Source organism: Pseudorasbora parva, chromosome 5 (assembly GCF_024679245.1).
Source record: "Pseudorasbora parva isolate DD20220531a chromosome 5, ASM2467924v1, whole genome shotgun sequence".
Taxonomy (NCBI): Eukaryota; Metazoa; Chordata; class Actinopteri; order Cypriniformes; family Gobionidae; genus Pseudorasbora; species Pseudorasbora parva.
The window spans coordinates 8,731,010-8,756,572 of NC_090176.1; the positions used below are offsets into that span (position 1 = coordinate 8,731,010).

Here is a 25,563-nt window from a genome sequence, read left to right on the forward strand (position 1 = left end):
TAGGAGAATATGAACTCCCCTTTATCTGAAGTTATGTTTTAGCTATGATGCAGCATTTTATAGATATAATAAATGCATTATTACGTAATAATTACAGTGTAAGAACTCCTTTGAATATGAATTTGGTAATCATGTGATATCACTGTTCTGGTAACTTACCATTGCACTTTTTGTAAGGGAATACAGCATTTTATAACACATATAACATGCCCTATATGAATGTTTCTATTACAGCAAACAGCAAAATGTTACATAAACTTGGCTATAACCCAAAACCACACGTGCTTTGGTTTATCAGGCTTTAAGGTCTAAGAAAAGCAGTTTTATAACAATTTTGCACACATTAATAATTAATAAGTGATCATTTCATCATACATTTTCCCTACAAGTCCAGACAGATCCCAACTGATCCATGAGCTAACGTTAACGTTACAGGAGCACTGATCCACATCTCACACACTGTCATTAAGTTACATGTTATTACGGAGTAAAATTATGAGACAAACAAACAACACACACACACACACACACGTACCCGCTCTCCTGTGTTCTGCTTCAGCTGTCAGTCTTCCCTGGAGAGATGGACAGCAGTCATGAAATTCTTGCGTCAACTTGTGACTCAGTGTCAGATATTTCCAGTCAGTGTCCGATCCGGTGAGTTCACGTGTAGCAACTTCTTCCTGATCGGTCGGAGCTCCACCATCAGAGCTCGCAGTGACGCTGCAGCGGAGGAGGAGGAGAGGGACAGCGACACCCCGCGGACTCACCGGAGCAGAGGACGCGCGCATTCAACACATGGCATTTTACAACTATCATTTCATGTAGGAAAATGTTTTCCTCATAATTTGTCAAAATATAATAAAATCTTGAGCTTAGTTTATGTAATTTTTTATTGTATGAGATATGTATAACATTATGAACCCACTGTAGCAATCACAGTTCATGAAGTAATACCATCACATAATGTATAAGTGAAACAATTATACAGTGGCATTGCAGTTATAATTTCACATTTCAGGTGCACAAGTAGTGATTCTTTCTTCCTTTCTTTACACAGAGCTAAACAGTTTAAACAGGGGTATTTTATAATATCCCCTGCACGTGACTGTGAGTTGTACTGTATTTTTCAGCATGCCCTCTGTTGTACAATCAGGCTTTTTTGTTTTGTTGTAACTTGCATTACAGAGAAGAAATGTTTGCTTACCTGGGGCTCTGCTCTGCCATTGACTAAAGCACATGACATGATCTATCACTCTCTCTCTCTCTCTCACACACACACACACACACACACACACACACACACACACACACACACACACACACACACACACACACACACACACACACACACACACACACACACACACACACACACACTTTACATGTATATCAATGTATATAAGTAGTACACAGTAAAACAATTGTTGGTTTAATTTGAGTTGATACAATGAAGGAAATTGGTTTAATAAATAGAAACTCAAAATATTATTGAATCTGAACTACATAAAAAATGTGATACATAATGAAAATAGCACAATTTGGCATGTTTCACTGCGTCATCACAGATAAAACACACAATTACCCAATATGCTTACAAAATCTTTTAATAATATTTTCAATAAAGATTGTCGATTCTCAAACATTTCCATTGCATTAACTCAAATTTTTAATTTCAATGAACTCAGAATTTGAAGGCAACCAGGTAACTTATTATTATTATTATTATTATTATTATTATTATTATTATTATTATTATTATTATTATTAAAATTTTACAGTGTAGTAATAATATATTAGTAGTATCAGTGGTCTGGTGGGTTTTGTTGGCAGGTTAGACATGTTTCATAATGTATTTATTATTATTAAGTTTAATTAAGTGTCATGTGTTTATTTTTAATGGTTATGCATTTAAATTTGTTATTAATTGATATAAATACTTAATCAAGATTGTATTACATTTTGAGAAAATTATTACATTAGGAACATTTTATTACAACAATAATGTAATACTTATTACATAATGTGCAGGTATGACACAAGTTGCAACAGGCCTGGTTTTACAGACCGAGCTTAGATTAAGCCAGGATTAGGTGTCCTTAAATTAGGACATTTAAATATCTTTTATAAACGTGCCTTAGAAAAAAATCATTACTAGTGTGTATCTAAAGACAAAACAATAACACTGACATATTTTAAGATATATTGCTTTCAGTTAAAACAGCTCAAGCATGCATTTTAGTCTTAAACCTTGTCTGTGAAACCAAAGGATAATGGGATATTTTAGAAAAAAAATCTAATAAAATGTTATGAGATATGACTATTGTGTTTAAATGATACATTTAAAATGATATGCCATATTTAATATTATTTATACAATCTTATTTTTAAAACATAATGACTTACATGAAGAACTCAATTTGAATCAATTATCTATGAAAATGTGAACACAATCAAAATGTATGATTTTATAATATAATACTTTAATATATATTCTGAGCATGTTACAGCAGGTTTAATAACCTGCTCATTAAAGGACAACTCCGGTGAGAAATGAACCTAGGGGTAATTAACAGATGGTTACAGAGTAGATCGTTCTCTGGGATGCGTTTTCATGAAAATCGAATGTAAAGAGTTTTATCTCTAAAAACAGATTAGCTTATAACACTAGTCTATGGGGCACAGAGTAGTGAAAGTAAATCGCTAGTTAATACCACTAACAAGGCTCAAAATAGCCTCACACTAACACGGTAGCATAATGAGGGTCCCAACATGCAAACCGAAGCACTGAGAACTTTGTAAGAGTACAAACAGTTTAATAAGAAGATACGTTGTAAACATAGTGCCTTACGCGTTCACGGACAGGCACCATCTCGAAAAACAGTCTCGATGAATCGATCTACGAGCGCTGTTCTAAGTGAGCTGGTCGATAGGAATTAAGTTTGTGAAATGTAATAACATGGACATTTTTATTTTTATTTATTTATTTTCTCTGTTGTGTTCAGTGTTTTCTTCCGGAAACAACGGACCATATGAGATTTCCAAGTCACAGTTCATCACTTAGCAGTGCTCTCGTCGCTCGATGAGTCGAGACTTTTTTCCAAGATGGCGCCTGTTCGTGAACGCGAAATGCGCTCTGTTTATAAAGTATCTTCTTATTAAACTGTTTGTACTCTTACAAAGTTCTCAATGCTTCGGTTTGCATGTAGGGACCCTCATTATGCTACTGTGTTAGTGTGAGGCTATTTTTAGCCTTGTTAGTGGTATTAACTAGCGATTTAATTTCACTACTCTGTGCCCCATAGACTAGTGTTATAAGCTAATCTGTTTTTAAAGATAAAACTCTTTACATTCGATTTCCATGAAAACGCATCCCAGAGAACGATCTACTCGGTAACCATCTGTTAATTACCCCTAGGTTCATTTCTCACCGGAGTTGTCCTTTAAAGGAAATCTTTTCTTAAGCTGAATATAAACTAAATCTAATCGAATGAAAAAAGACAAATCTGTCAGTAAATATGCATCTTATGGCAGTTTTATTTACACAATACACACAGAGGTACAAGACTTGCAGTCGAGTCACCATTTCGCTTTTAACTTCATGCTTAAGTTCATAAATATCTTTATCTTTACATCCAGTTCAAACCTTAACCATAAATCAACATAATAATAAAAAAATCTCTTTAGAAAAAAAAAGTGAAATGCTTTGTGATGATTGAAATACACTTCCGTTCAAAAGTCTTTTCTGCTCACCAAAGCTGCATATTATTGGACCAAAATTACAGTAATAACTGAAATATTATAACAATAAAAAATGTTTAAAAAAAGTGTTTTCTATGTGAATAGAATATTTGTTAATGTATTCCTGTGATCAAAGCTGTATTTTCAGCATCATTACTCCAGTCTTCAGCGTCACATGATCCTTCAGAAATCAATCTGATATGCTAATTTGATGCTCAAGAAACATTTATGATTATTATCAATATTGAAAACAGTTGTGCTGCATCATATTTCTGATGAACCGTGATGCTTTTTCTTCAGGATTCTTTGATTAATATAAAGTACAAAAGAACCACATTTATTTCTTTACTGTCTTTACAGTCACTTTGGTCAATTTAATGCATCCTTCGTGAATAAACATATTCATTTCTTAAAAAAAAAATAAAAAAAAGATTCTTACTGACCCTAATTATTTTTTGAAACGTATAGTGTAAGACCAACATAAACTCAACATGCTCAGAATCTCTTTCAAAGCATAAAAAGTGTCTAAAAAATGCCATCAGCAACTTAATTTTCAATAAGCCTGTGATTCCAAACATCATGTGTGTTAAGAAGCACAATCTGAAAAAAAGGTCAGCGTCTTATCCGCGGCAGAATATAACAAAGGCTGGTCCAAACATCCCACAGCCGCACACTGAAATCAAGCCACGCTTTCATACATCCAGCCAAAGAATGGGAAGCCCTTGTGCCAAGGCATGTTTGACTGTGTGTGTGTGTGTGTGTGTGTGTGTGTGTGTGTGTGTGTGTGTGTGTGTGTGTGTGTATACGCCGCGGGGGAGGAAGGATTTGTTCATACACAGCTTTAGCTTATTCACTGGCTGAGGTAAAGCAGTTCTGTAGGATCAGGTCCGGCGCGGCTCAATCCTGTGGGACAGCTGTGATAGGGTGCGCTGGTTGTCAATCACACCGATGTGACGCACATAGCTCCGCACATCCTGATGGCTTTTACCAGTCACCTGTGGCGCTTCTTGACCTTTAGAAAGAGACAGAAGGAGAGAGTGAAATGCACCAGAATCAGTTGAAATGAAACACAATTCTGATATATATGTATTATATATATAATGATGTCTTACTGAACGGCTGACTTCGGCAGTATCTTATGATTCTGACTGTGTTAGCAATCATTCTCTAGAAAATGCACACAAAAAAAAAAACATTAAGGAAAAGTCGGCGATGTCTCGGAGATGGCGAGATAGATAAACTCACCATTTTCTCAAAGTTGACCAATCTGTCAGTAAATGTCTTGTTGCCCTCATGTGTGAAAGTCATATCTGAAAGCGCAAAAATGAAGATGTTAGAGATTTCAGCACTGATCAAATCTGCCTCTTTTCTGGGTCACACTAAAACTATACAGCTCATAAAATTCTGTTGTATTTTTGACTCTTGATTTCATCACAATATTGCAGTTACTGTAGGCTGTTATTAGTTTCTTATTGCTTTGACTCAATCATAACGTACTGCGTGAATCATGTATGAATATATATCCAAATATACAGTATGGTAAAAGTGCAGGAGTGCAAAGTAGATTTATTGTGGCTAGATTTGTTGTACACTTAATGCCTGAACACGTTTGTAGTCTTTTCATTGATTAAGAATAAGATTAAGAAGGTAAATAAATCTAATATTTTTAATAACAAAATAATAATTATTGTTATTAGGGGCCAATTATTGTTATTAGGGGTCATTGGCGTTCCTGTTCTTCCGCTCTGGAAGTCTATGGAATCCCATAGAACCGCTTGTGGGAGAGTTGTGAAATTTGGCTCACAGATAGAGGACAGTCTGATCTGTCACCATAGTTAATTTAGAGTCTCTCTCTCAAACGCTCTAGCGCCACCTACTGTCCAAATATGCACTCACGTTTGTGCTAATAACTTTTGAATCGTAAGGGCTAGAAACAAAATGATTTTTTCCTCTGATTCAACACCCTATGGCATCATTTTCGGTCTTGAAACAATTTCAGCCATTTTTTAAATTTTCCAAAGAACCTACTTTTCTCAAATAACAAGCAAACGAATTTGACAAAGACCACACCAAAATGAAGGTGAGGCTATATCTCTGCAAAGTTTTAGTGTATTCTGACCAAACTTGGTGTGTGTCATGACAACTACAGCTCTGGAAAAAAATTAAGAGACCATCTAACACTGATTTCTCAATGTTAAGTGGTCACTTCATTTTTTTCAGAGCTGTAGATATATATATGTGTGCCATATTAATTAATTAATTCAACATTCATTACAAATTTGGAAAATGTCACTAAATCATATAATCATTAGAAAAATGTGTCACACACTTTAATAGTTAATGTAAAAAGAAATATAATATAAAAGTTCCCTTACTTCCATTTCATAAAATATTTCATAGCTGTGTTGACTGTACTATTATTCAAAAAATGTTGAAAAAGCGACTAAAAAAGATGTATTATGTGTCACACATTTTGTTTTTGTTTGTGACTCCGGTGTAAAGTTCACCTTTAATTAATAAAGGCATGAAAGGGATGATCGGTGGTTCTAACTTGGCCATTGTAAGTCGATACGCTCTGTGATTTCTGGACGGATCCTGCAATGACAACAACAAGAGCTTAAATGTTAAATCTTTAGGTTTCTAGCAGGGTCAAGAGGTTGCCATGTTGAACTCACCATCAGGTTTTCAAACTCGCTATAAAACTTCTTGAACTTGCTGGGCAGTTTCTGTGAGAGAGCAAACTCTTATTCAGTGAGAGCTGAATCAGTGTTAAACATGACAGTGTCTGTCTGTTCTGTATATATGTCTGTGAAGTTGTGTGTATGTGTGTAGTGAATACTCACCTCCCATGTCTGACTGAGTCGACAGACCGCAGGGTTTCCCAGGCCCATGATAATGGCAAAGAATGAGTTCAAATTCCTAAACTCTTTACAGCTTAAAAAGAGCGAACACACACACACACACACACACACACACACACACACACACACACACACACACACACACCATTTATAGAAGTGCAGCCTGTACTGATTAATACACGCCACACACTCTCTACGGTGAAAACAATACTATACATAACAAACCGCCTTGTGAAAAACAAATAGACATAATTGTATTGAATGCACACAATTTAAAAAAACTGCAGTTGCAGATAATACAATATTATATAAATATTTTAACAGTAGTTAAGTATGTAAAATATTGCAACTTCATCATCACAAATATGTAATTAAAGAATATTTAAATACAAGTTTCAACAGAAATTTTATTGTAGTATATAGTTTACCATAAATGCTTATCAGTACATTTGGCAGTACGCTTTAAACATATTTCAAATAATTGATTAATATATTACATATAAAGATGAACGTCCTATACTTAAGTGGGCCAAAAAAAGCACTCTTAAGTTCAACTAACTTAAATTAATATCCATTTTTAACTATAATACATCAGTTAACATTGCAACTAATTGTCGGAAAACACTGCATTAATATCGTTAACAAAATGATCCATCACACACATTACCGTTACATGTTAGTAAAGCCATCAGCAGACACTCACTGCGCTGCGATCTTGATGAACTTCTTGAGCAGTTGGACGCGTTTGCTGAGCGTGGGACTCAAACAAACCTCTGTGACCACCCACAGCTGCACCTCATTAAACCGCCGCAGGAACAGATCCAGATTTGCCGTGGTCTTCTTGAAATGATGCCGGCCAAACGTGTGGTAGATCAGCTCGTGCTAAAACAGAAATGCAAACAGATTTACTAGAAGTGTAATAGAACTGACTACTAGTTTAGACCTGGTGGTTAATAAATGTAGGTAACACTTTATTTTGCAGCATGGTTGTTACGTGTTACATGTAGTTCCTATAGTAATAACTATAAATCACGCATTATTACATGCAACTAACCCTAAGCAAACCCTATAGTACATGTAGTTAATAAACATTACCCATCACTTACAGTAAATTTATAATTACACTCTAAAAAGGACACCTTAAAATAAAGTGTAACCTTCTTTTAAAAAGAGAACTTATTAAGGGAATTATATACTTTTTTTAAAGAACAAATGTGATTAGCTAAACTTTAGAGTAGGACTTAAGTGCATATTTATATGTAATGTCATAATTACGTCTGTATGGTTAAAATGTACTGCTGAATGTGCTGACAAGCACATGAAGTGAAAGTGTAAGTGTAATAATTATTAACTACATGTACTTACTATAGGGTTAGGGAAGGATTAGGGTTTATTTGAGGGCTAGTTGTATGTAATTATCCATAATTTACTGTTATTACTATGGTAAGTATATGTAATGTAAAATAAAGTATTACAAAAATACTTTAAAGCAAAACTTGACATTGACATTATTACAAAGAGCACTTTTTTTAAAAGTCTGTTAAGAAACGGTCAGTAAAGTGACAGTTCACACAAAAATGAAAGTTTGATGTTTATCTGCTGACGCCCAGAGCATCCAAGATGTGTGTTTGTTTCTTCAGGAGAACACAAAGGAAGATTTTTAACTCCAGCCGTTGCTCGTATAATGCATGTCAATGGGGTGTATTTCTATGAGAGTAAAAAACACAGACATAAATCCATATTAACCCCTGCGGCTCGTGACGACACATTGATTTCTTAAGACACGAAACGATTGGTTTCTGTCAGAAACTCAACAGTATGTTATTTTTTACCTCATATCAGACGAATCTCATCTAGTATTCCCCGCCATTACTTCCGTCGAAGAAGGTCAAAATACCGGCGCGGTCATAGATATATTTACCTAGATGCCTCATTCGACCGATCTGTGCCGGCACTAATGAGGAGTCTGTCACATGCCTGTCCTGTCTTGTGTGCACATGTGGGTTTTGTCATGTCTTGCATGTGCTCCTGTCATTGTCTGATCCCTCCCCCTTGTTATCTGATTAGTGTTGATTTCTCCCACCTGTTCCCTTTTGATTTCTTCCCTTTATAAGCTCCTTGTGTTTGTCAGTCTGTGTTGGATCCTTGTGAAATGTCTGCGTCTCCCGTCTTCCCCTTGATTCCAGTTTGTTATGTTTTTGAGTTTATGTTTTGATTATGTATTTTTGGCCCCTTGTGGGTTTTGTTTCGTATTTATGTTTCTTTTTATAATAAATGATCACTTCTTTTGCACATGAGTCCTCGCACCATTTTCCCTTATCTGTGACATGACAGAAGGATCCAACCAAGACAATGAGGACTCAGCAGAGAAGGTCTCCCTCGTTGCCAGTTCCGGGGGTCCCGAGTCCAGGGGCCCCGAGTCCAGACATGGCCTGGAGGGCTGTAATGGGAGGCATTGTGGTGGCAGTCCTTCATGCTTAGGAGAAGCACAGGGTCTCATCCACCACTCCGGTGGTCCCTGTGCCGGTGATTCCAGTTCCGGTGGATCGTGTTCCGGTGATTCCAGTTCCGGTGGATCGTGTTCCGGTGGTCCCAGTTCTGGTGGATCGTGTTCCGGTGATTCCAGTTCCGGTGGATCGTGTTCCCGTGGTCCCAGTTCTGGTGGATCGTGTTCCGGTGATTCCAGTTCCGGTGGATCGTGTTCCGGTGGTCCCAGTTCTGGTGGATCGTGTTCCGGTGGTCCCTGTGCCGGTGGATTGTGTTCCGGTGGTCCCAGTTCCGATGGATCATGTTCCGGTGGTCCCTGTGCCAGTGGATCGTGTTCCGGTGGTCCCTGTGCCAGTGGATCGTGTTCCAGTGGTCCCTGTGCCAGTGGATCGTGTTCCAGTGGTCCCTGTGCCGGTGGATCATGTTCCGGTGGTCCCTGTGCCAGTGGATCGTGTTCCGGTGGTCCCTGTGCCAGTGGATCGTGTTCCAGTGGTCCCTATGCCAGTGGATCGTGTTCCGGTGGTCCCTGTGCCAGTGGATCGCGTTCCGGTGGTCCCAGTTCCGGTGGTCCCAGTTCCGGTGGTCCGTGTGCCAGTGGTTCGTGTGCCGGTGGATCATGTTCCGGTGGTCCCAGTGCCGGTGGATCGCGTTCCGGTGGTCCCAGTTTCGGTGGTCCGTGTGCCAGTGGTTCGTGTGCCAGTGGATCATGTTCCGGTGGTCCCAGTGCCGGTGGATCGTGTGCTGATGGTCCCAGTGCCGGTGGTCCCAGTGCCTCCTGCACCACCCAGGCATCTTGCTCTGCTTCCGCCCTGGCCACCTGAACTTTGCAGGCCATCATGGCCCCTTAAAATTTTATTTTCCGTATTCCTTCCTTGTTTACCCCTCCCTTGTCTGTTCCTTCCTTGTCTGTTTCCCCTGTCCCTCCCGTCCCCCCTTGGTCTGTTCCGCCCTGGTCTGTCCCTCCCATGCCCCCCTGGTCTGTCCCCCCCGTCCCGCCCTGGTCTGTCCCCCCCGTGCCCCCCTGGTCTGTCCCCCCCGTGCCCCCCTGGTCTGTCCCTCCCGTGCCCCCCTGGTCTGTCCCTCCCATGCCCCCCTGGTCTGTCCCCCCCGTCCCGCCCTGGTCTGTCCCCCCCGTGCCCCCCTGGTCTGTCCCTCCCGTGCCCCCCTGGTCTGTCCCTCCCATCCCGCACGTCCATTTATGTTTCTTTTTATAATAAATTATCACTTCTTTTGCACGAGTCATCGCACCATTTTCCCTTCTCTGTGACGTGACAGATTCTATATAGATATATTTCTATGATTGCGCCGGTATTTTGACCTTATTCAGTGGAATGAATGCTGTTGGGGAATACTAGATGAGTTTCGTCTGATATGAGGTAAAAAATAACTGAAATACTGTTGGGTTTCATCGCAGAAACCAATTGTTTCGTGTCTTAAGACATCAATGTGTCGTCACGAGCCACAGGGGTTAATATGAATTCGTATGTCTATGTGTTTTTTACTCTCATAGAAATACATCCAATTGACATGCATTATACGAGCAACGGTTGGACTTAAAAATTTTCATTTGTGTTCCACTGAAGAAACAAACACACATCTCGGATGCTCTGGGCGTCAGCAGATAAACATCACATGTTTATTTTTGGGTGAACTATCCCTTTAAAGTGTACACTCTTTAAGTACACAAGTAGGTTTTTATTTAATTAACATAATATTAACATTCACAAGTGTATGTATGTTCATTGATCAGTTTAAATAAGTTTAAAATAAAAGCCTTTTCCGTTTACGCAATCACGTTTCTTCGGCAGATTCGTACAGATTAAATCTACAGTGAGCTTTTTAAAGCATGGAATGGACTTACAGTAGAGGGACAGAAATCTCTCTATAAAAATATCTTAGTTTGTGTTTTGGGAATAGGCCTAAATTAATGTCTCGTGGGTTTGGAATTACATGAGTTCATGTTTTTAGGGTGAACTAATCCTTTAAGTTAGAGAAGTGTTAAAACAGAAGCAGAACTTTGTGTATGTACCTCATGTACACAGTCGAAGAGCTCCCAGTCATAGAGAGTCATCTGATGAGCCAGATCTTTAGAGCTCATGAGCTCAAACGTGGACATGGACCCTGCAGACGGCCCCTCCTGCTCCGGCAGCGGAGTCTGCAGAAACAGCCAATCCAATGACCAGTTAATCAGCCAATCAACAAGTCAATGCGTGTGTGTTTACAGCAGATGTGTGTTTTAAACGCAGCCTCCAGGGGCTCTCACACACCAAAGTGTCGATCTGGTCCTTCGAGCAGACAAACAAACGGCCATTAATACTCAGAGATGAGAAGATGGACACATCAGATGGTTTAAGAAGCTCTTTATCTGAAACACACAAACACACAGTCATCAGTCAGTGTGACAGAGCAATCTACTTTTAAAGTAGGTGCTTTTCAAGAATGTGGAAGCAGAGATGTCAGTTATCAGCGGACATCAATTTCAACCATCAGCTTTTACTGAATGTTAAATCCTCCGCTAGAGTTTCTCACCCTTTAAATACCACAAACACACACACACCCATAATGACACTTTGGCTTAAGTTGACATCAGGGTCACGTGATGTTTTGCTGCATGCGTTTCATAATATACTTAAACCTAACGCCCGTTTCACACATAGTGCGCAGTGCGTGTGCGGTGCGTATTTATTTTCCGTACCCATGTTAACGGATGACAGCTTTCACACTGCATGCGGATGCTGTCCGTCAGTCTGTTCCAGGTGCGTTGCGTCTGCAGCAGTGCGGCGATCCTTTCGTACCGAGTCTATTTTTTGCTGCGCTGCACTGCTGCATTAAATCGACAGAACATTGTTTGCATTAAAATAATCATGTACTGACGCGAAAACCTAGTAATTTCACAACAGATGAATATAATTTAAAATATACTCTTGTTTCAAAGTCAACACATGGCTTTTTTTTCTCAAGTAAAGCAAGGAAACGACACCTTACCTGGCGATTAGGTTAACAAAAAGTGCCATAATGAATTCCACTCGTCTCGAAAAAAAAAGTTATTTATGACCTGCAGGATTTCTTTTAAAAGGGTTTAAAAACTTGAAAAAAAAACACGAGAGTCGGCTGTTTTTGAATAGCCTATTGTAAGTTTCTAATTTAAAATGTTTGTGATTTTAGGCTATAACCTTTGTTTAAATGTTTTGCCACTTGTGTGAGCCAAATCTAAAGTCCTACTAGGCTATATAAATATGAATTAATGAATTGAATAAAATGTTTAAATGTAGTATGCTAACATGACGTCTATGAAAGAGTAAACAAAGAGAATTGCAATTCTGACGAGCCATGTTCAGTAACAACTTTTGGATTTTAAATAAAAAATTATGAATAAATGCTGTGTTTGTGGTATGTAACGGCGGATCAGTTGCGGTCTGCAAACGCAGCATATGTGAAAGCGCAACAGGACGTGCGGCTCCTGCACTGCATACTCAACGCTACACGCACCGCACACACACTGCAGACGGAGTATGTGTGAAACAAGCGTAAATCGCTCTCATCATCATTAAAGTGCCCCTATAATGTTACTTTTTTTTTTTTAAAGGAAGTGTTTGTAAGATTGTGGCCAAAACTGGTATTGCAGTCACTTTCAAATGACTGTAGAGCGGTGCATCCCTCTCCCCCTCCCCCTGACTCGAGGTTGCCAGATTGGCTGCAGGATCAGCAGGAACGTTTGTAGATCTGCAGCTGTGATAACTAGAGCAGATCTGGCAACCCGGATACCCAAACACTGACTCGTGATTGGTCGATAGGTGGAGGGCGGAGCTTCAGGCCAAAACACAACATGTCAACATCAACATCAGTTGAGGGCTGCAACAACAACTTTTAAATGACAATATCCTGGCCGGACTACTGCTGTCAGTGATATAAATATTTGAAATTAACATGATTTCTTAATGTCTAGTGACATGTCAGGGCCATTTTATGATTAATTGAAATACATTTCTTACATACAGTTCCTTTAATATTCCCTTTAATGTAGTGTGTAATACAGCTGTTTTTGAATGTAAACATTTTGCAAAGTTGTAAAGTCAAAATAAATAAAGTGCACGATAAATAAAGTTATTGTCTCCCAAAAGAAAGAATCGACTCAGAACCGCCTATATGAGTCTAATGTTGTACGTTGTACAAACTTAGTAGCATCACTGAGAAACATCCTGCTCAAGTTGTACTTGGGATGGAGGTTCGGGTTGAATAACAAATTATTCCAATGTTTCATCCTCTGACTCGTGCTCGGATTGATGTGGTCAAATCGACGTCCTCGTTACTGTCTTAACAGTGTGTGCAATCGCTGAGCTTTAGGAAGCCTCCGGACGGAGCTGGAGTTCAGTTATGGAAATTGCTGTCTAGCTTCCCAAACAAGTGCTGACACAATCAGTATGGCTTGAGTCTACAAATACTTGCTACTGTGAGTGGCTGCAGTAAGGTCAGCACTAGGTCACAGTGCAGCAGATGCAACTGGCAGTGACAATGAAACATCTGTCTCACACACCAATACACAGCAGCACCAGTGGGACGCAGAATTTGAAATGCTACAGCAAAATGGGTGCAGCAAAGAGCTCATATTGTCAGCCAGAGGTCAAAGAGATAAGAGTCAGTACTACAGCATGGAATCAATAAACCTGCAATTAATCATACACGAATGAAAACAGAGGAAATGGCTGTCAATACAGTGATAAGAATGGAAAAAATGGGTAGTGAGTGAGTGAGTGAGTAAGTGCGTGCAGGTGTGGTTCAAGTATTCCCTACGTTGTGGATTTTTTGATCTTGTGGTAGGGCTGTAGTCAAGTCCACGACCAGGATTAGTCGAGACTGAGTCAAGACCGAGTCCAAAGAAGTTTGAGTCCAAGTCAGGTCTAACTAACTCCAAAGAGGTTTGCGTCAAAGTCCAGTAGACTCGAGTACTACAGCACTATTTTGTGGGGACATTTTTTGGATCCCCACGAGGAAAACAGCTTATAATATATTGAGCATGTAAAACTGCAGAAAGTTTTACGTGAGGTTCAGATATTTGAAAGCAAAAACACACACCCCAGACGGCCTCTCTCGGCTATTAAGTTTGAATTAGGTGAGTTAGACCAGCTGGCACATGTTTTTGATGGGGCAGATCCACTCTCCTCGCCCAATCCCCTGTAAGGGTTAGGTTCTAGAGCTTGATTCAGGTAAATTTCCACATTGAGCTTGTATTGAGTCCATCTCCCTCTGTTTGTTTCAGATACAGGATTAGATCCACCTTCACTTTAAAACCCATCTCTTTGGGTTCCTCACTCTTAAAAATGCTGGTTCTTAAATGGTTCTTTGGCAGGGTGTATGGTTCCATGAAGAACCTTTAATATCCAAAGAACCTTCCATTGCACAAAAGGTTCTTTGTAGTGCAAAAACGTTCTTTAGACTATAAAATGGTTATTAAAAAAATGGTTCTTTAAAGAACCTTTCACAAAATGGTTCTTTGGGGAATAAAAAACGGTTCTTCTATGACATTACTGTGAAACCTCATTTTTGGTTCTTCCTTGCACCTTTATTTTTAAGGGTGTAGGGGTAGGGTTTGGGGATAGAAGATACAGTTTGTACAGTATAAAAATGCGTATGTCTATAAAATGCGACATGTGCGTGTATATGTGTTTTCACCTCCGGCGGAGCTGAGGTGGATGAGAATAAGATCATCGCCTGACCCCAGCTTATCGGTAACCGCGGCGATGACCTCTCTAACAGACGCAGCCACAGGCACTCGGATAGTGGAGTAGGTGTGATCACTGCAGTACACCTTAAAGAGGACTATACCAACAAAACAACAAAAGAACATTGACATTAAAACACTGATGAATCACAATCTTTAAATAACAACTTTAATTAAAGAGGCACGTCGTTTGGTTCACATTTGTTCAATACTGTGAATTTTTCATGACGTGAAGAACATCAACTAATACTTTTCGCTTAACCTCATAATTAACTCTTAACCTCTTTTTGAACTTTCCTTTTGTGACCCTTCGTGTCTATCTTTGGTTATTTCACTTTTGACTCTTTTATTCTATGACTGATCTAGTAGTCCATATGAGACATCAGTGGGTTAATCAGAATCTCTTGAAGCATCGAAAATACATTTTGGTCCAAAAATAACAAAAACTACAACTTTATTCAGCATTGTCTTCTCTTCCGGGTTTGTTTTCAATCCTCAAATAAAGATTAGAATGGTTATGAATCAGCGGATTGATCATGTGATCATCGCCAATGTCACGTGATTTCAGCAGTTTGACACGCGATCCAAATCATAAATCAATCCGCTGATTCATAACCGTTCAAATCATTATTTGAGGATTGAAAACAAACCCAGAAGAGAAGCCAATGCTGAATAAAGTCGTAGTTTTTGTTATTTTGGACCAAAATGTATTTTCGATGCTTCAAGAGATTCTGATTACCCACTGATGTCTCATATGGACTACTGTGATGATGATTTTATTCCCTTTCTGGACATGGACAGTATAGTGTGCATACACTTCCATACGTTCTTGGATTAAATATAAAATATCTTAAACTGTGTGTGAAGATGAACGGAGGTCTTACGGGTGAGGAACGACATTAGGGTGAGGAGTTAATGACATCAATTTTATTTTTGGGTGAACTAACCCTTTAAGGCCCATTCACACCAAGAACGATAGCTAAAATTCTAACCATAAAGTTTTAAAAATCTTTCTAGCTACAACAACTATAAAGATAATGGCACAGAGGAATTATCTAGTTATAATCAATTTCAGAATGATTTTTTTCCCAGCTTATGAATGATAAGACAGAGTCCATCCTGCTTTATAGAGCATTTTAAGCGTACGATGACATAACTGCAGCACTCGATTCAAATAAACCAAACAATATTGTGCATTGGTGTGGACACTAATATATGTTTAAATTTCTTGTTCTTGGTGTGAACAGGCCTTTCGTCATCATACTCATGTACTACTGCAACTATTGAATTGGAGAACTCACTCTCGTCTGTGCTTTTGATTGGCTGTCTCTTCTGCAGTCTGTCGTTCCCGGTGCTGAACTGACGCAGCAGGACTTTGTGCTGCAATGAGAGAGGACAATCAGATGACACTTCTTCAGCACTGAAGGGAAAACTACAGCATCTGTGTTTGTTTTATCTTCCCCTCACCTTTTTTTGTGAGGGCCGACCATCTTCGGAGCTGCAAATAAATGTTATGAGTGTTATGAATATGAGCAAATAACAGGTTTCTTTTATGCTATTTCTTATGTTAACCCCATAAAGCGTACTGTACTTTGTATACTGTTGTTCATACTTTTATTTCAGGAAGTTAAAGGCCTTTAAGTATAGTTTTATCAAATCCACCTTCAGGTCGTGTCTTCATGACGTGAGTGTGACCTCTTTAACGTAAGAACATTTTGTATATTGTTATTAATACATCAAGATGAACATTCACTGGACATAAGCAGCAAATTCATATTGTCATATGATCATTCATCAGGCTTTTGAGGAATGTTTATTGTTTCATCTCTCAATCATCATTGTTTTCCATTTCATTGTATGTTTTAAAGCTTTAATCATAAATCTAAGCATTTTAATATCATATTACTAAGACATTATTGGCATATGTAGCATGAAGACTGGTATTTATATGATTTTATGCAAGTATTTTATGCAAGTTTATGCAAGTTATAATTTTATAAAGATTTTCATTACAATCATCAGAATTCAATTGTACTTTTTGGCCATATAAATATCAACAACTGCACCAAATTGGATATTTTTGCTCAGTTTGTCCCTCGAAATAAAATAAATATATTAATATGTTAAGGTTAGAAACCTCTCACTTGTTAGATTCCGCTCTTACTTCTGCTTTATGATCTTCTCTAGTTCAGGCAGTTGATCTTTCAGAGCTGGAATGAGTCTGGAATCTTCACACACTGTCTCATAGAACTCCTGCAACAGACAACATGAGCGGACTTAAGTTAATATGATTTCTGACATGTAAGGTTGCCAGAATAATAATCATACACGGTGTGTTAATAGGCCAGAAGAGAACTGGCACCCCGACTGAGTCTGGTTTCTCCCAAGGTTTATTTTTCTCCATCACGCTCTGGTGGAGTTTTTGTTCCTCGCCACTGTCGCCTTTGGCTTGGCTTGCTCAGTTGGGGGACACTAAAATTATGATCTAAGTTATTCAACTAAATGTACAAATAAAATTAATTAATTAGGTCTTATTTAATTCTATATTACTGATCTGCTCACATTGTCGCTCTATGATAAATTAAAATAATCTGATAACATCACTGTTTTCTTCAGAGCGACTGTACAGCCAAATCAAATTTTGTTGCAATATTGTCCTGTTTAACACTGTGAAGCTGCTTTGACACAATCGTGATTGTAAAAGCGTGATATAAATAAAGTTGATTGATTGATTGATTGATTGATTGATTGATTGATCTGACTGACAATGAAATACACACTTAATCACAGTGGGACCAGAAAGTCTCCACAAAATGAAATGTCTAAACTTCAGTCAGCCAGTATGGCTGTGAGTGAAGCTGCTGACCTGGAGGAAGTTGAAAGAGCAGTCCTCCTCCTGTAGGTGGTCTGTGTTGATGGCGGCCCACTGTAACACCAGACGAATCACCCTGCGCTTGTTATTGAGAGTGTAATCCATCCGCTCCTGTTCACTGCCCTGAGACGCCTGCGCGTGATAGGTGCATGAGCGCTAAGGACTTCAGAGCCAAAAACTGAGAGGCTTGCACACGAGCACAATCAAAATAAAACAATATTCATAAAGTACACAGCTGTGGCACAGTGAACCCCTCAACCGAACGGATGTACTGCTCTTATTACATGTACACTATATTGCAGTAGACTTAAAAATTAAGCTTTGTCCCCATTATAGTTGAATCACGGGACCAGACACCAGTTATTGTGCCAAGAGATCCCTTTTATTATTTTGTATGTCAGACATAGCAGAGACAAAATGTATATATATATATATACCTCTAACGAAGAACCTATGATTCCCTTACAAGGTTGAAACATGTTGGTTTATGCTAAAATAGACATATACATCATGCTTACGGATGTTTATCCAATTTCCATAAAAACAACTGTCTTTTAGTGTATACATCCTTGTATATATGCAGTGGAAAACATTATTTTCCTAAGATTGAATAGGCTTACTGTTCAACAGTCAACGTACACATCTCAGCACACATGCACAGATAAATGATTATGAATATTAATACAAAAAAATAATACAGGAAAATGATATAATAAACAATATTTTCTTTTTTGTCTTCAACTGCCAAAAGTATTGGGACACCCCTCCAAATCATTAAATTTAGGTGCTCCAGTCACTCCAAGCGTGAGATGCAGTGGTGTAAAGCACGCCGCCAATGGACTCTAGAGTGGACTCTGGTCTCGGTGGTTCATGTAGGTTGTCTACAAACGGAAGGTTCGAGGTTAAGTCCCCGGTTCTACCTGATTAAGTGTTGAGGTGTCCATGAGCAAGACACCTAACCCCTTGCATGGGTGACACCTCTGTCAGTGTATGAGTGAATGAATGGGTGAATGCGAGGCAATATGTAAAGAGCTTTGGTGGCCATGGGTCTGTTGAAAACACTATATAAATGCAGTCCATATACCATTCTCTGGAGTGACCAATCACGCTTCTCTGTCTAGTGTAAAGTTTAATGGAGGGAGGATTATGGTGTGGGGTTTGTTTATTTAGGGGTTGGGCTTGGCCCCTTAGGTCCAGTGAAAGAATGATCCAGCATACCAAGACATTTTGGACAATTTCATTCACCCAACTTTGTGGGAACAGTTTGGGGATGGCCCGTCTTGTTCCAACAATGCTGCGCGCTCCAGTGCACAAAGCGTCGGTCCATAAAGACATGGATGAGTGAGTTTGGTGTGGAGGAACTTGACTGGCCTGCACAGAGTCCTGAGCTCAACCCCATAGATCACCTTTGGGATGAATTAGAGCGGAGACTGAGAGCCAGACCTTCTCGTCCAACATCAGTGCCTGACCTCACAAATGCACTTCTAGAAGAATCAAGAAATCCTCATCAACACAAAACCCTACGGATTAAGAATGGGATGTCATTAAAGTTCATGTACATGTAAAGGCTGTGTCCCAAAACTTTTGGCAATATAGTGTAGATTTACAGAGACTGATATTTATTTAGTAGAGCTGTAAAGGATATTGGGCGACAAGCAGTGGACACAGCTGACTGTTTGGGACAAAAACACAGTGCATAAGCAAAAAGTCATCCAGAGTGGGATCTACAGAGATGAAGAAAGAAAGAAGTTAGTTAGGTGCGTTCAGGGCAGCTACTGTTTGTAACATGAAGCATGATTAATAGCTAATTCTGGTTAAATGATTGGTTTCTTCACAGTGCATCTACAGTAAATGTTTACAGGCTTCACACTCTTGAATTAGAATTTTTAATGGTAAAACTAATCATTTGTATTTACCGGAGAGGGATTTCTAAAAATCATTTTGATCAGTGATTCATTAAAGATTCATTTAGAGCATTTTTTTTAACCAGTTTGAATGACTCATTGAAAATAAAGGGTTCAGAAGAAAACAGACATCAATAGTGAGTGAGTTTTTACAAAAAGCAATATCGACACAATCCACTTCCTACTGTTCAAATGATTGGGGTCGGTAAAATATAATAATAAAATATCTATGTGAATATATAAACTGTAATTTATTCCTGTGATCAGAGTTGAATTTTGAGCATCATTACTCCAGTCTTCAGTGTCACACGATCCTTCAGAAGTCATTCTAATGTGTTATTAGAAATACATTTAAACAGGTGTGCTGCAAGTCAAATCATTGTTTTGTATTTGGTTTAAGTTTTATTAAATACATATATAAAAAATAAAGCTATAAAATAGATATATAAAAAGCTTTATATTTCAGATAAATGCTGTTCTTTTGAACTTTCTATTCATCAAAGAATCCTAAAAACTTTTTCCACAACTCTTTTCAACATTGATAATAATCATAAATGTTTCTTGAGCAGATAATCCTCATATGATAATGATTTCTGAAGGATCATGTGACACTGAAGACTGGAGTAATGATGATAAATTCAGCTTTGATCACAGGAATAAATGACATTTTAAAATATATTCAAATAGAAAACAGTTATTTTATATTTTAATAATATTTCACAATATTACAGCCTTTTTGTATTTCTAATAACATTAATGCAGCCTTGGTGAGCAGAAGAGACTTCTTTAAAAACATAAATAAATCTTAAAGTTCTTAAATGTTTGACCGGTAGTGTGTGTTCGTCAGACTTGCCTGCGGTGGATTATTAGTAACAGTTTGCCTGTTTATCTGAATATATTTCTCTGAATGCATTGTGAAGTACCTGACTCTGTGAACTGGGAATCGAGTTTCATCGTCTCCAGAAGATGTTCCAGAATCTTCTCTGGAGTTCCTGACATCACGGTGTACCTGAAGAACAGGTCAAAGGTCACAGTTTGACATGTACTTTGAGTTGATAGTTTTTCCATACTAGTCTTAAATCCCTTATGTAAAAAAAGAGCACAATACAGAAGATCAAATGTACTTGAGAGGAGAAGAACTGGAGCTCCTGTTGTTACTTCTCTCCAAAACTAACACATCCTCCTCATGTTCCTTCAGACGGACTGTGTTCGCCTCCACATCCTGAATACACACACAAATGCGATTATTCATAACCAGAGGTGGACAGTAACTAAGTACATTTACTTGAGTACTGTACTTAAGTACACTTTTTGAGTATCTGTACTTTACTTGAGTATTATTTTTTCTGGAAACTTGTGACTTTAACTTCACTACATTTGAAAGACAAATAGCGTACTTTTTACTCCACTACATAAGGTCCTCGAAGTCGAAAGTTGTTTCTGTAGCAGCTTTGAAATCAGTGGATGATTATTTTCTTCTTTAAAAGGTGTTTGGGTTTTTGCAGAAAGCCTTTCAGGAATCACTCTTGTAGGGTCACGTTAAGTTCAATGATTTCACAGCACTTATTAAACACTGATTTATAGTTTATAGCCAAATGGAAGAAGACGGATGTCAAAATGCTCATTTTGGCGAGTAATCACATAAACAGTGTATAAGATCCGTGCATTCGGCCTTAAAGTGACAGCGCTTTGCCAAGAGCTTTGTAACTTTTATACAAGGTTTAAAATAGATTAAGTTAGTCGTATGCTAGCATGTTGGATTGAGCATCACGGACTGGTTTAAACCACTACGATGGTATAATGTGCATTTATTCAACAATGCAACGATATTAAAATAATGCATTGACATAAAAAAGGAAATGTACTTTTGATAGTTAAGTTCTTTTGAAAACAAACACTTCTGTAATTTTACTTTTCACTTGTAACGGAGTAATATTTCACCAGTAGTCCTTTTACTCTTATTCAAGTAATAGAGTTGTGTACTTTGTCCACCTCTGTTCATAGCTAACCAAACTTTATTATTTTTTCAGATGTCTGATGGCCTAACAAAAATGACTGGTTAGGTGCACACAGGAAACGGATCACAACAGATAGAAACGATGTGCTCAGCACAATGGCCCTTCTGTAATGTATTCTTGTAATTCAGCATCCTGACCAGTAGAGGGAGACTCATACTCAATTTACAGCAAGGGTTTCAAACGTTTTTTTGTCAGTTGATCTCATGTGATCTAAATGATTAGTATTTACTTCTAAAAACATAGATATTTTAAGTAACAGAGGCAATATGTGCTGCTATATTTTATCAAAAGTATTTTACTAAGTAATAACGGTTGACATGTTCAGTAACTTGAATTCAAAACTCTCTGCAGAAATTGATTAGAGTAAAATGCAATATTTGGATTTATTCACATTTTACAAAAATAAAATAAATAATTTGGTACAGTCTGTTTTATTATGGCATTGTCTAAATATTTCCATCTGCTGAATCCATGATATACTCTAAATCAGATGTCTTCAGCCCTGCTCCTGGGGACCCACTGCCCTGCAAAGTTTATTCCCAACCTGCTTCAGCACACCAGCCTGAGTATTTTCAACAAGTGATCCTGAAGAGCTTGAGTAGCTTCCCCTGTCTTTGATTAGGGTTGGAGCTGAACTCTTCAGGACAGTGGGTCCCCAGAAGCAGGGTTGAAGACCTCTGCGCTGATGTAGTGAATACAGCGCTTTTCCCAGTTGCAACAAATGACCCTAGAATGTGAAATCTCACTATATTTGTTTAGATAGAAGGCATCCTGTTTCTGTCTGTGCCAAAGACACTAACACCCACACCCTCACTATCAGACTGAGCTTCCGTTTAAACGCTGGTCTGGCTTTCCTGAGCTGAGCTCTCTATTGTCACAGCACTGGGAGAGAGATTCCCCTGTGCTGGTGACGGCGGGACGATTATACCACACACACACACACACACACACACACACACACACACACACACACACACACACACACACACACACACACACACACACACACACACACACACACACACACACACACACTGCCCCTGTGCCTAAACCAACCCAACACAGGAAACACTGAATTTTTACTTTCTCAAAAAAAAAAAAATCTGTATGATTTATAAGCCTTTTGAAAAATGGGGACATGGGTAATGTCCTCATATTTCACCCTCTCCTTAATACCTATGTCATACCCATGTCATTATACACAATTGTGTCCTGATATTTCACAAAAACATGCCCACACACAGCATGAGAAAACAATTAGATGATAATTATATAGTCATTAGGTTTAAAAAGTACACTTGCAAAAATGGAAATAGGAGAATTATGTAACGACTTTTAAATTTGAGCTTCTTTGTCTAGATTACTCTGTATATTCACTTGTGCATCCTGGGATGCTTTTAATCAATATTAAAATTAAAAATGATGAAAACTTGATGAAAATCAGAGAATTAAATAAAAAAAATTAAAACTAGAAATGTTGTGCTGGCAACTCACTGAAAATAAAGTCGAAGTTGAAGTACAAAACTGACTAAAACTGAAATAAAAAATGTATAAAAATAAATCAATGAAAAATAGAAACAAACAAAAAACTAAACTAATAATAAAACCTGAAAATATGAAGCAAAAGCTAAATATTAGTAAATAATATAATAGTACATCATCATACTACACAACAATTTTGATTGGTCTACAAAATAATTTCAAACATTTTGGCATAACTGGTAGTGTATACACCAATGGTAGTATGACAGTAATTATTTATCTGTTATCATCACTGTACTGTATTAGCACAGCAGAACTGCATTTTGTGATTTTATAAAATACACTGTAAAAATTCTTTGTTTTGTTTTTGACTTGTGTAACCCCTTCTGTTCGGACCGGGACTCGAACCCAGATCCCCAGCATGAAAGTCAGACGCTCTAACAAGGAGGCTAAAGGCTGCAACCCCTAGCGTCAGTCGCTAGAGCATCTCTTGAGGTCAGAGGAGTGAGGTTTACTCGCACAGCAACTACTACTAGCTGGCCTCTGTTACACTCACCCCCCTAAACCTCACTCCCATCGGGTCATGGCACCAATGTAACCCCTTCTATTCAGACTAGGACTCGAACCCGGGTCCGCCGGCATCAAAGTCAGGTACTCCAACAAGGAGGCTAAAGGCTGCAACCCCTAGCGTCAGTCGCTACAGCATCTCTTGAGGTCAGAGGAGTGAGGTTTACTCGCACAGCAACTACTACTAGCTGGCCTCTGTTACACTCACCCCCCTAAACCTCACTCCCATCTGGGTCACGGCACCAATGTAACCCCTTCTGTTCAGACTAGGACTCGAACCCGGGTCCGCCGGCATCAAAGTCAGATACTCTAACAAGGAGGCTAAAGGCTGCAACCCCTAGCGTCAGTCGCTAGAGCATCTCTTGAGGTCAGAGGAGTGAGGTTTACTCGCACAGCAACTACTACTAGCTGGCCTCTGTTACACTCACCCCCCTAAACCTCACTCCCATCGGGTCACGGCACCAATGTAACCCCTTCTGTTCAGACTAGGACTCGAACCCGGGTCCGCCGGCATGAGAGTCGGATGCTCTAACAAGGAGGCTAAAGGCCTCCAATTAAATTTTCTGTTTGTTTGTTTATTTATAAAAAAAAAGTTTGTGTACTGTGCTCGATTAACTGAGACTTCTTACAGCACTTGCTGGCTGTTGCCCTTGTTTAGTTGCTTCTATTGCTCTCCTCTTTTTGTAAGTCGCTTTGGATGTAGTGTCTGCTAAATGATTAAATGTAAATGTTTACAGTGTAGAATATCTGACAAAGACCATTTGTAGTGTTGTGGTTGTTAAGCGCACATAGTGAATAATGAGACCTGACCCTGAGGATTCTGTTGAAGTCTTCCTTATCCACTCTCAGGAAGTGGCAGTTGTCCTCTCTCAGAACGATCGACGCTGCCCGAGGTGCGTCATTCACCAGAGCCAGCTTCCCGAAGTCATCTCCCTCATGTAACGTACAAACTACACCCTGCGAAGACACATTACATCTCAACAGCCTGCCGAGAGCCAGGCAGCAAACAGCACTGACAGTTATGAAAACATATTCTAGATGTAATTGAATTTGCACCCACACACTTTCCTGGCACAGCTTGCATGTACTATAATTGGCTTGAGAGTCATTAGCAGGCCAGCATTATCACACATTAAACGCTTAATTAGTCTGTTGAACATGGAGCATTAGAAAAGGATTACTAGTCTGACCTTCCCATAGATCACCACGTTAACGGAGCCCTTCAGAATGATGTACCATGACGTCCCCTCTTCCCCTTGATTAAACACTACAGACAAAAGAGATCAATAATTAACATGAAACTTGACTAATAAAGCACAGAAACATTTATCAATCAGATAAATTCAGATTACCAGCAGACATTTAAAATGTGTTTGTTTCTATGTGGTTTGACCTAATTTTATAAAGTTAGCACGTACACTCACCTAAAGGATTATTAGGAACACCATACTAATACTGTGTTTGACCCCCTTTCGCCTTCAGAACTGCCTTAATTCTATGTGACACTGATTCAACAAGGTGCTGAAAGCATTCTTTAGAAATGTTGGCCCATATTGATAGGACATCCCAAAGATGCTCTATTGGGTTGAGATGTGGTGACTGTGGGGGCCATTTTAGTACAGTAAACTCATTGCCATGTTCGAGAAACCAATTAGAAATGATTCGAGCTTTGTGACATGGTGCATTATCCTGCTGGAAGAAGCCATCAGAGGATGAGTACATGGTGGTCATAAAGGGATGGACATGGTCAGAAACAATGCTCAGGTAGGCCGTGGCATTTAAACGATGCCCAATTGGCACTAAGGGGCCTAAAGTGTGCCAAGAAAACATCCCCCACACCATTACACCACCACCACCAGCCTGCACAGTGGTAACACGGCATGATGGATCCATGTTCTCATTCTGTTTACGCCAA

At 38.9% G+C, this 25,563-nt stretch overlaps 2 protein-coding genes across 7 annotated transcripts in view; both read right to left on the minus strand.

The window, feature by feature from the left end:
- The window catches only part of map3k20a (mitogen-activated protein kinase kinase kinase 20a), a 76,241-nt gene extending 75,553 nt beyond the window's left edge, over window positions 1-688 (minus strand). Inside the window, exon 1 of one of the 2 annotated variants that reach the window (XR_010904975.1) lies at window positions 536-669. The gene's annotated coding sequence lies outside the window, so the exon portion shown is untranslated. Of the gene's footprint in view, window positions 1-535 lie in introns of both variants that reach the window. The other variant, XM_067443164.1, reaches the window with a different exon arrangement.
- A 2,828-nt stretch (window positions 689-3,516) lies between these two features.
- The window catches only part of rapgef4a (Rap guanine nucleotide exchange factor 4a), a 117,527-nt gene continuing 95,480 nt past the window's right edge, over window positions 3,517-25,563 (minus strand). For all 5 annotated transcript variants that reach the window (XM_067443166.1, XM_067443167.1, XM_067443169.1 and 2 more), the window contains 19 exons: window positions 24,839-24,915; window positions 24,459-24,605; window positions 20,706-20,803; window positions 20,505-20,590; window positions 19,323-19,401; window positions 17,672-17,822; window positions 16,970-17,058; window positions 16,273-16,303; window positions 16,107-16,185; window positions 14,757-14,903; window positions 11,354-11,451; window positions 11,116-11,241; window positions 7,303-7,481; window positions 6,582-6,672; window positions 6,414-6,464; window positions 6,246-6,333; window positions 4,984-5,048; window positions 4,851-4,905; window positions 3,517-4,750 (listed from right to left, as the gene is read on the minus strand). In XM_067443166.1, coding sequence (XP_067299267.1) covers window positions 4,620-4,750; window positions 4,851-4,905; window positions 4,984-5,048; window positions 6,246-6,333; window positions 6,414-6,464; window positions 6,582-6,672; window positions 7,303-7,481; window positions 11,116-11,241; window positions 11,354-11,451; window positions 14,757-14,903; window positions 16,107-16,185; window positions 16,273-16,303; window positions 16,970-17,058; window positions 17,672-17,822; window positions 19,323-19,401; window positions 20,505-20,590; window positions 20,706-20,803; window positions 24,459-24,605; window positions 24,839-24,915 — 1,868 coding nt within the window. In that variant the 3' untranslated portion in view covers window positions 3,517-4,619. The remainder of the gene's footprint in view (window positions 4,751-4,850; window positions 4,906-4,983; window positions 5,049-6,245; window positions 6,334-6,413; window positions 6,465-6,581; window positions 6,673-7,302; window positions 7,482-11,115; window positions 11,242-11,353; window positions 11,452-14,756; window positions 14,904-16,106; window positions 16,186-16,272; window positions 16,304-16,969; window positions 17,059-17,671; window positions 17,823-19,322; window positions 19,402-20,504; window positions 20,591-20,705; window positions 20,804-24,458; window positions 24,606-24,838; window positions 24,916-25,563) is intronic.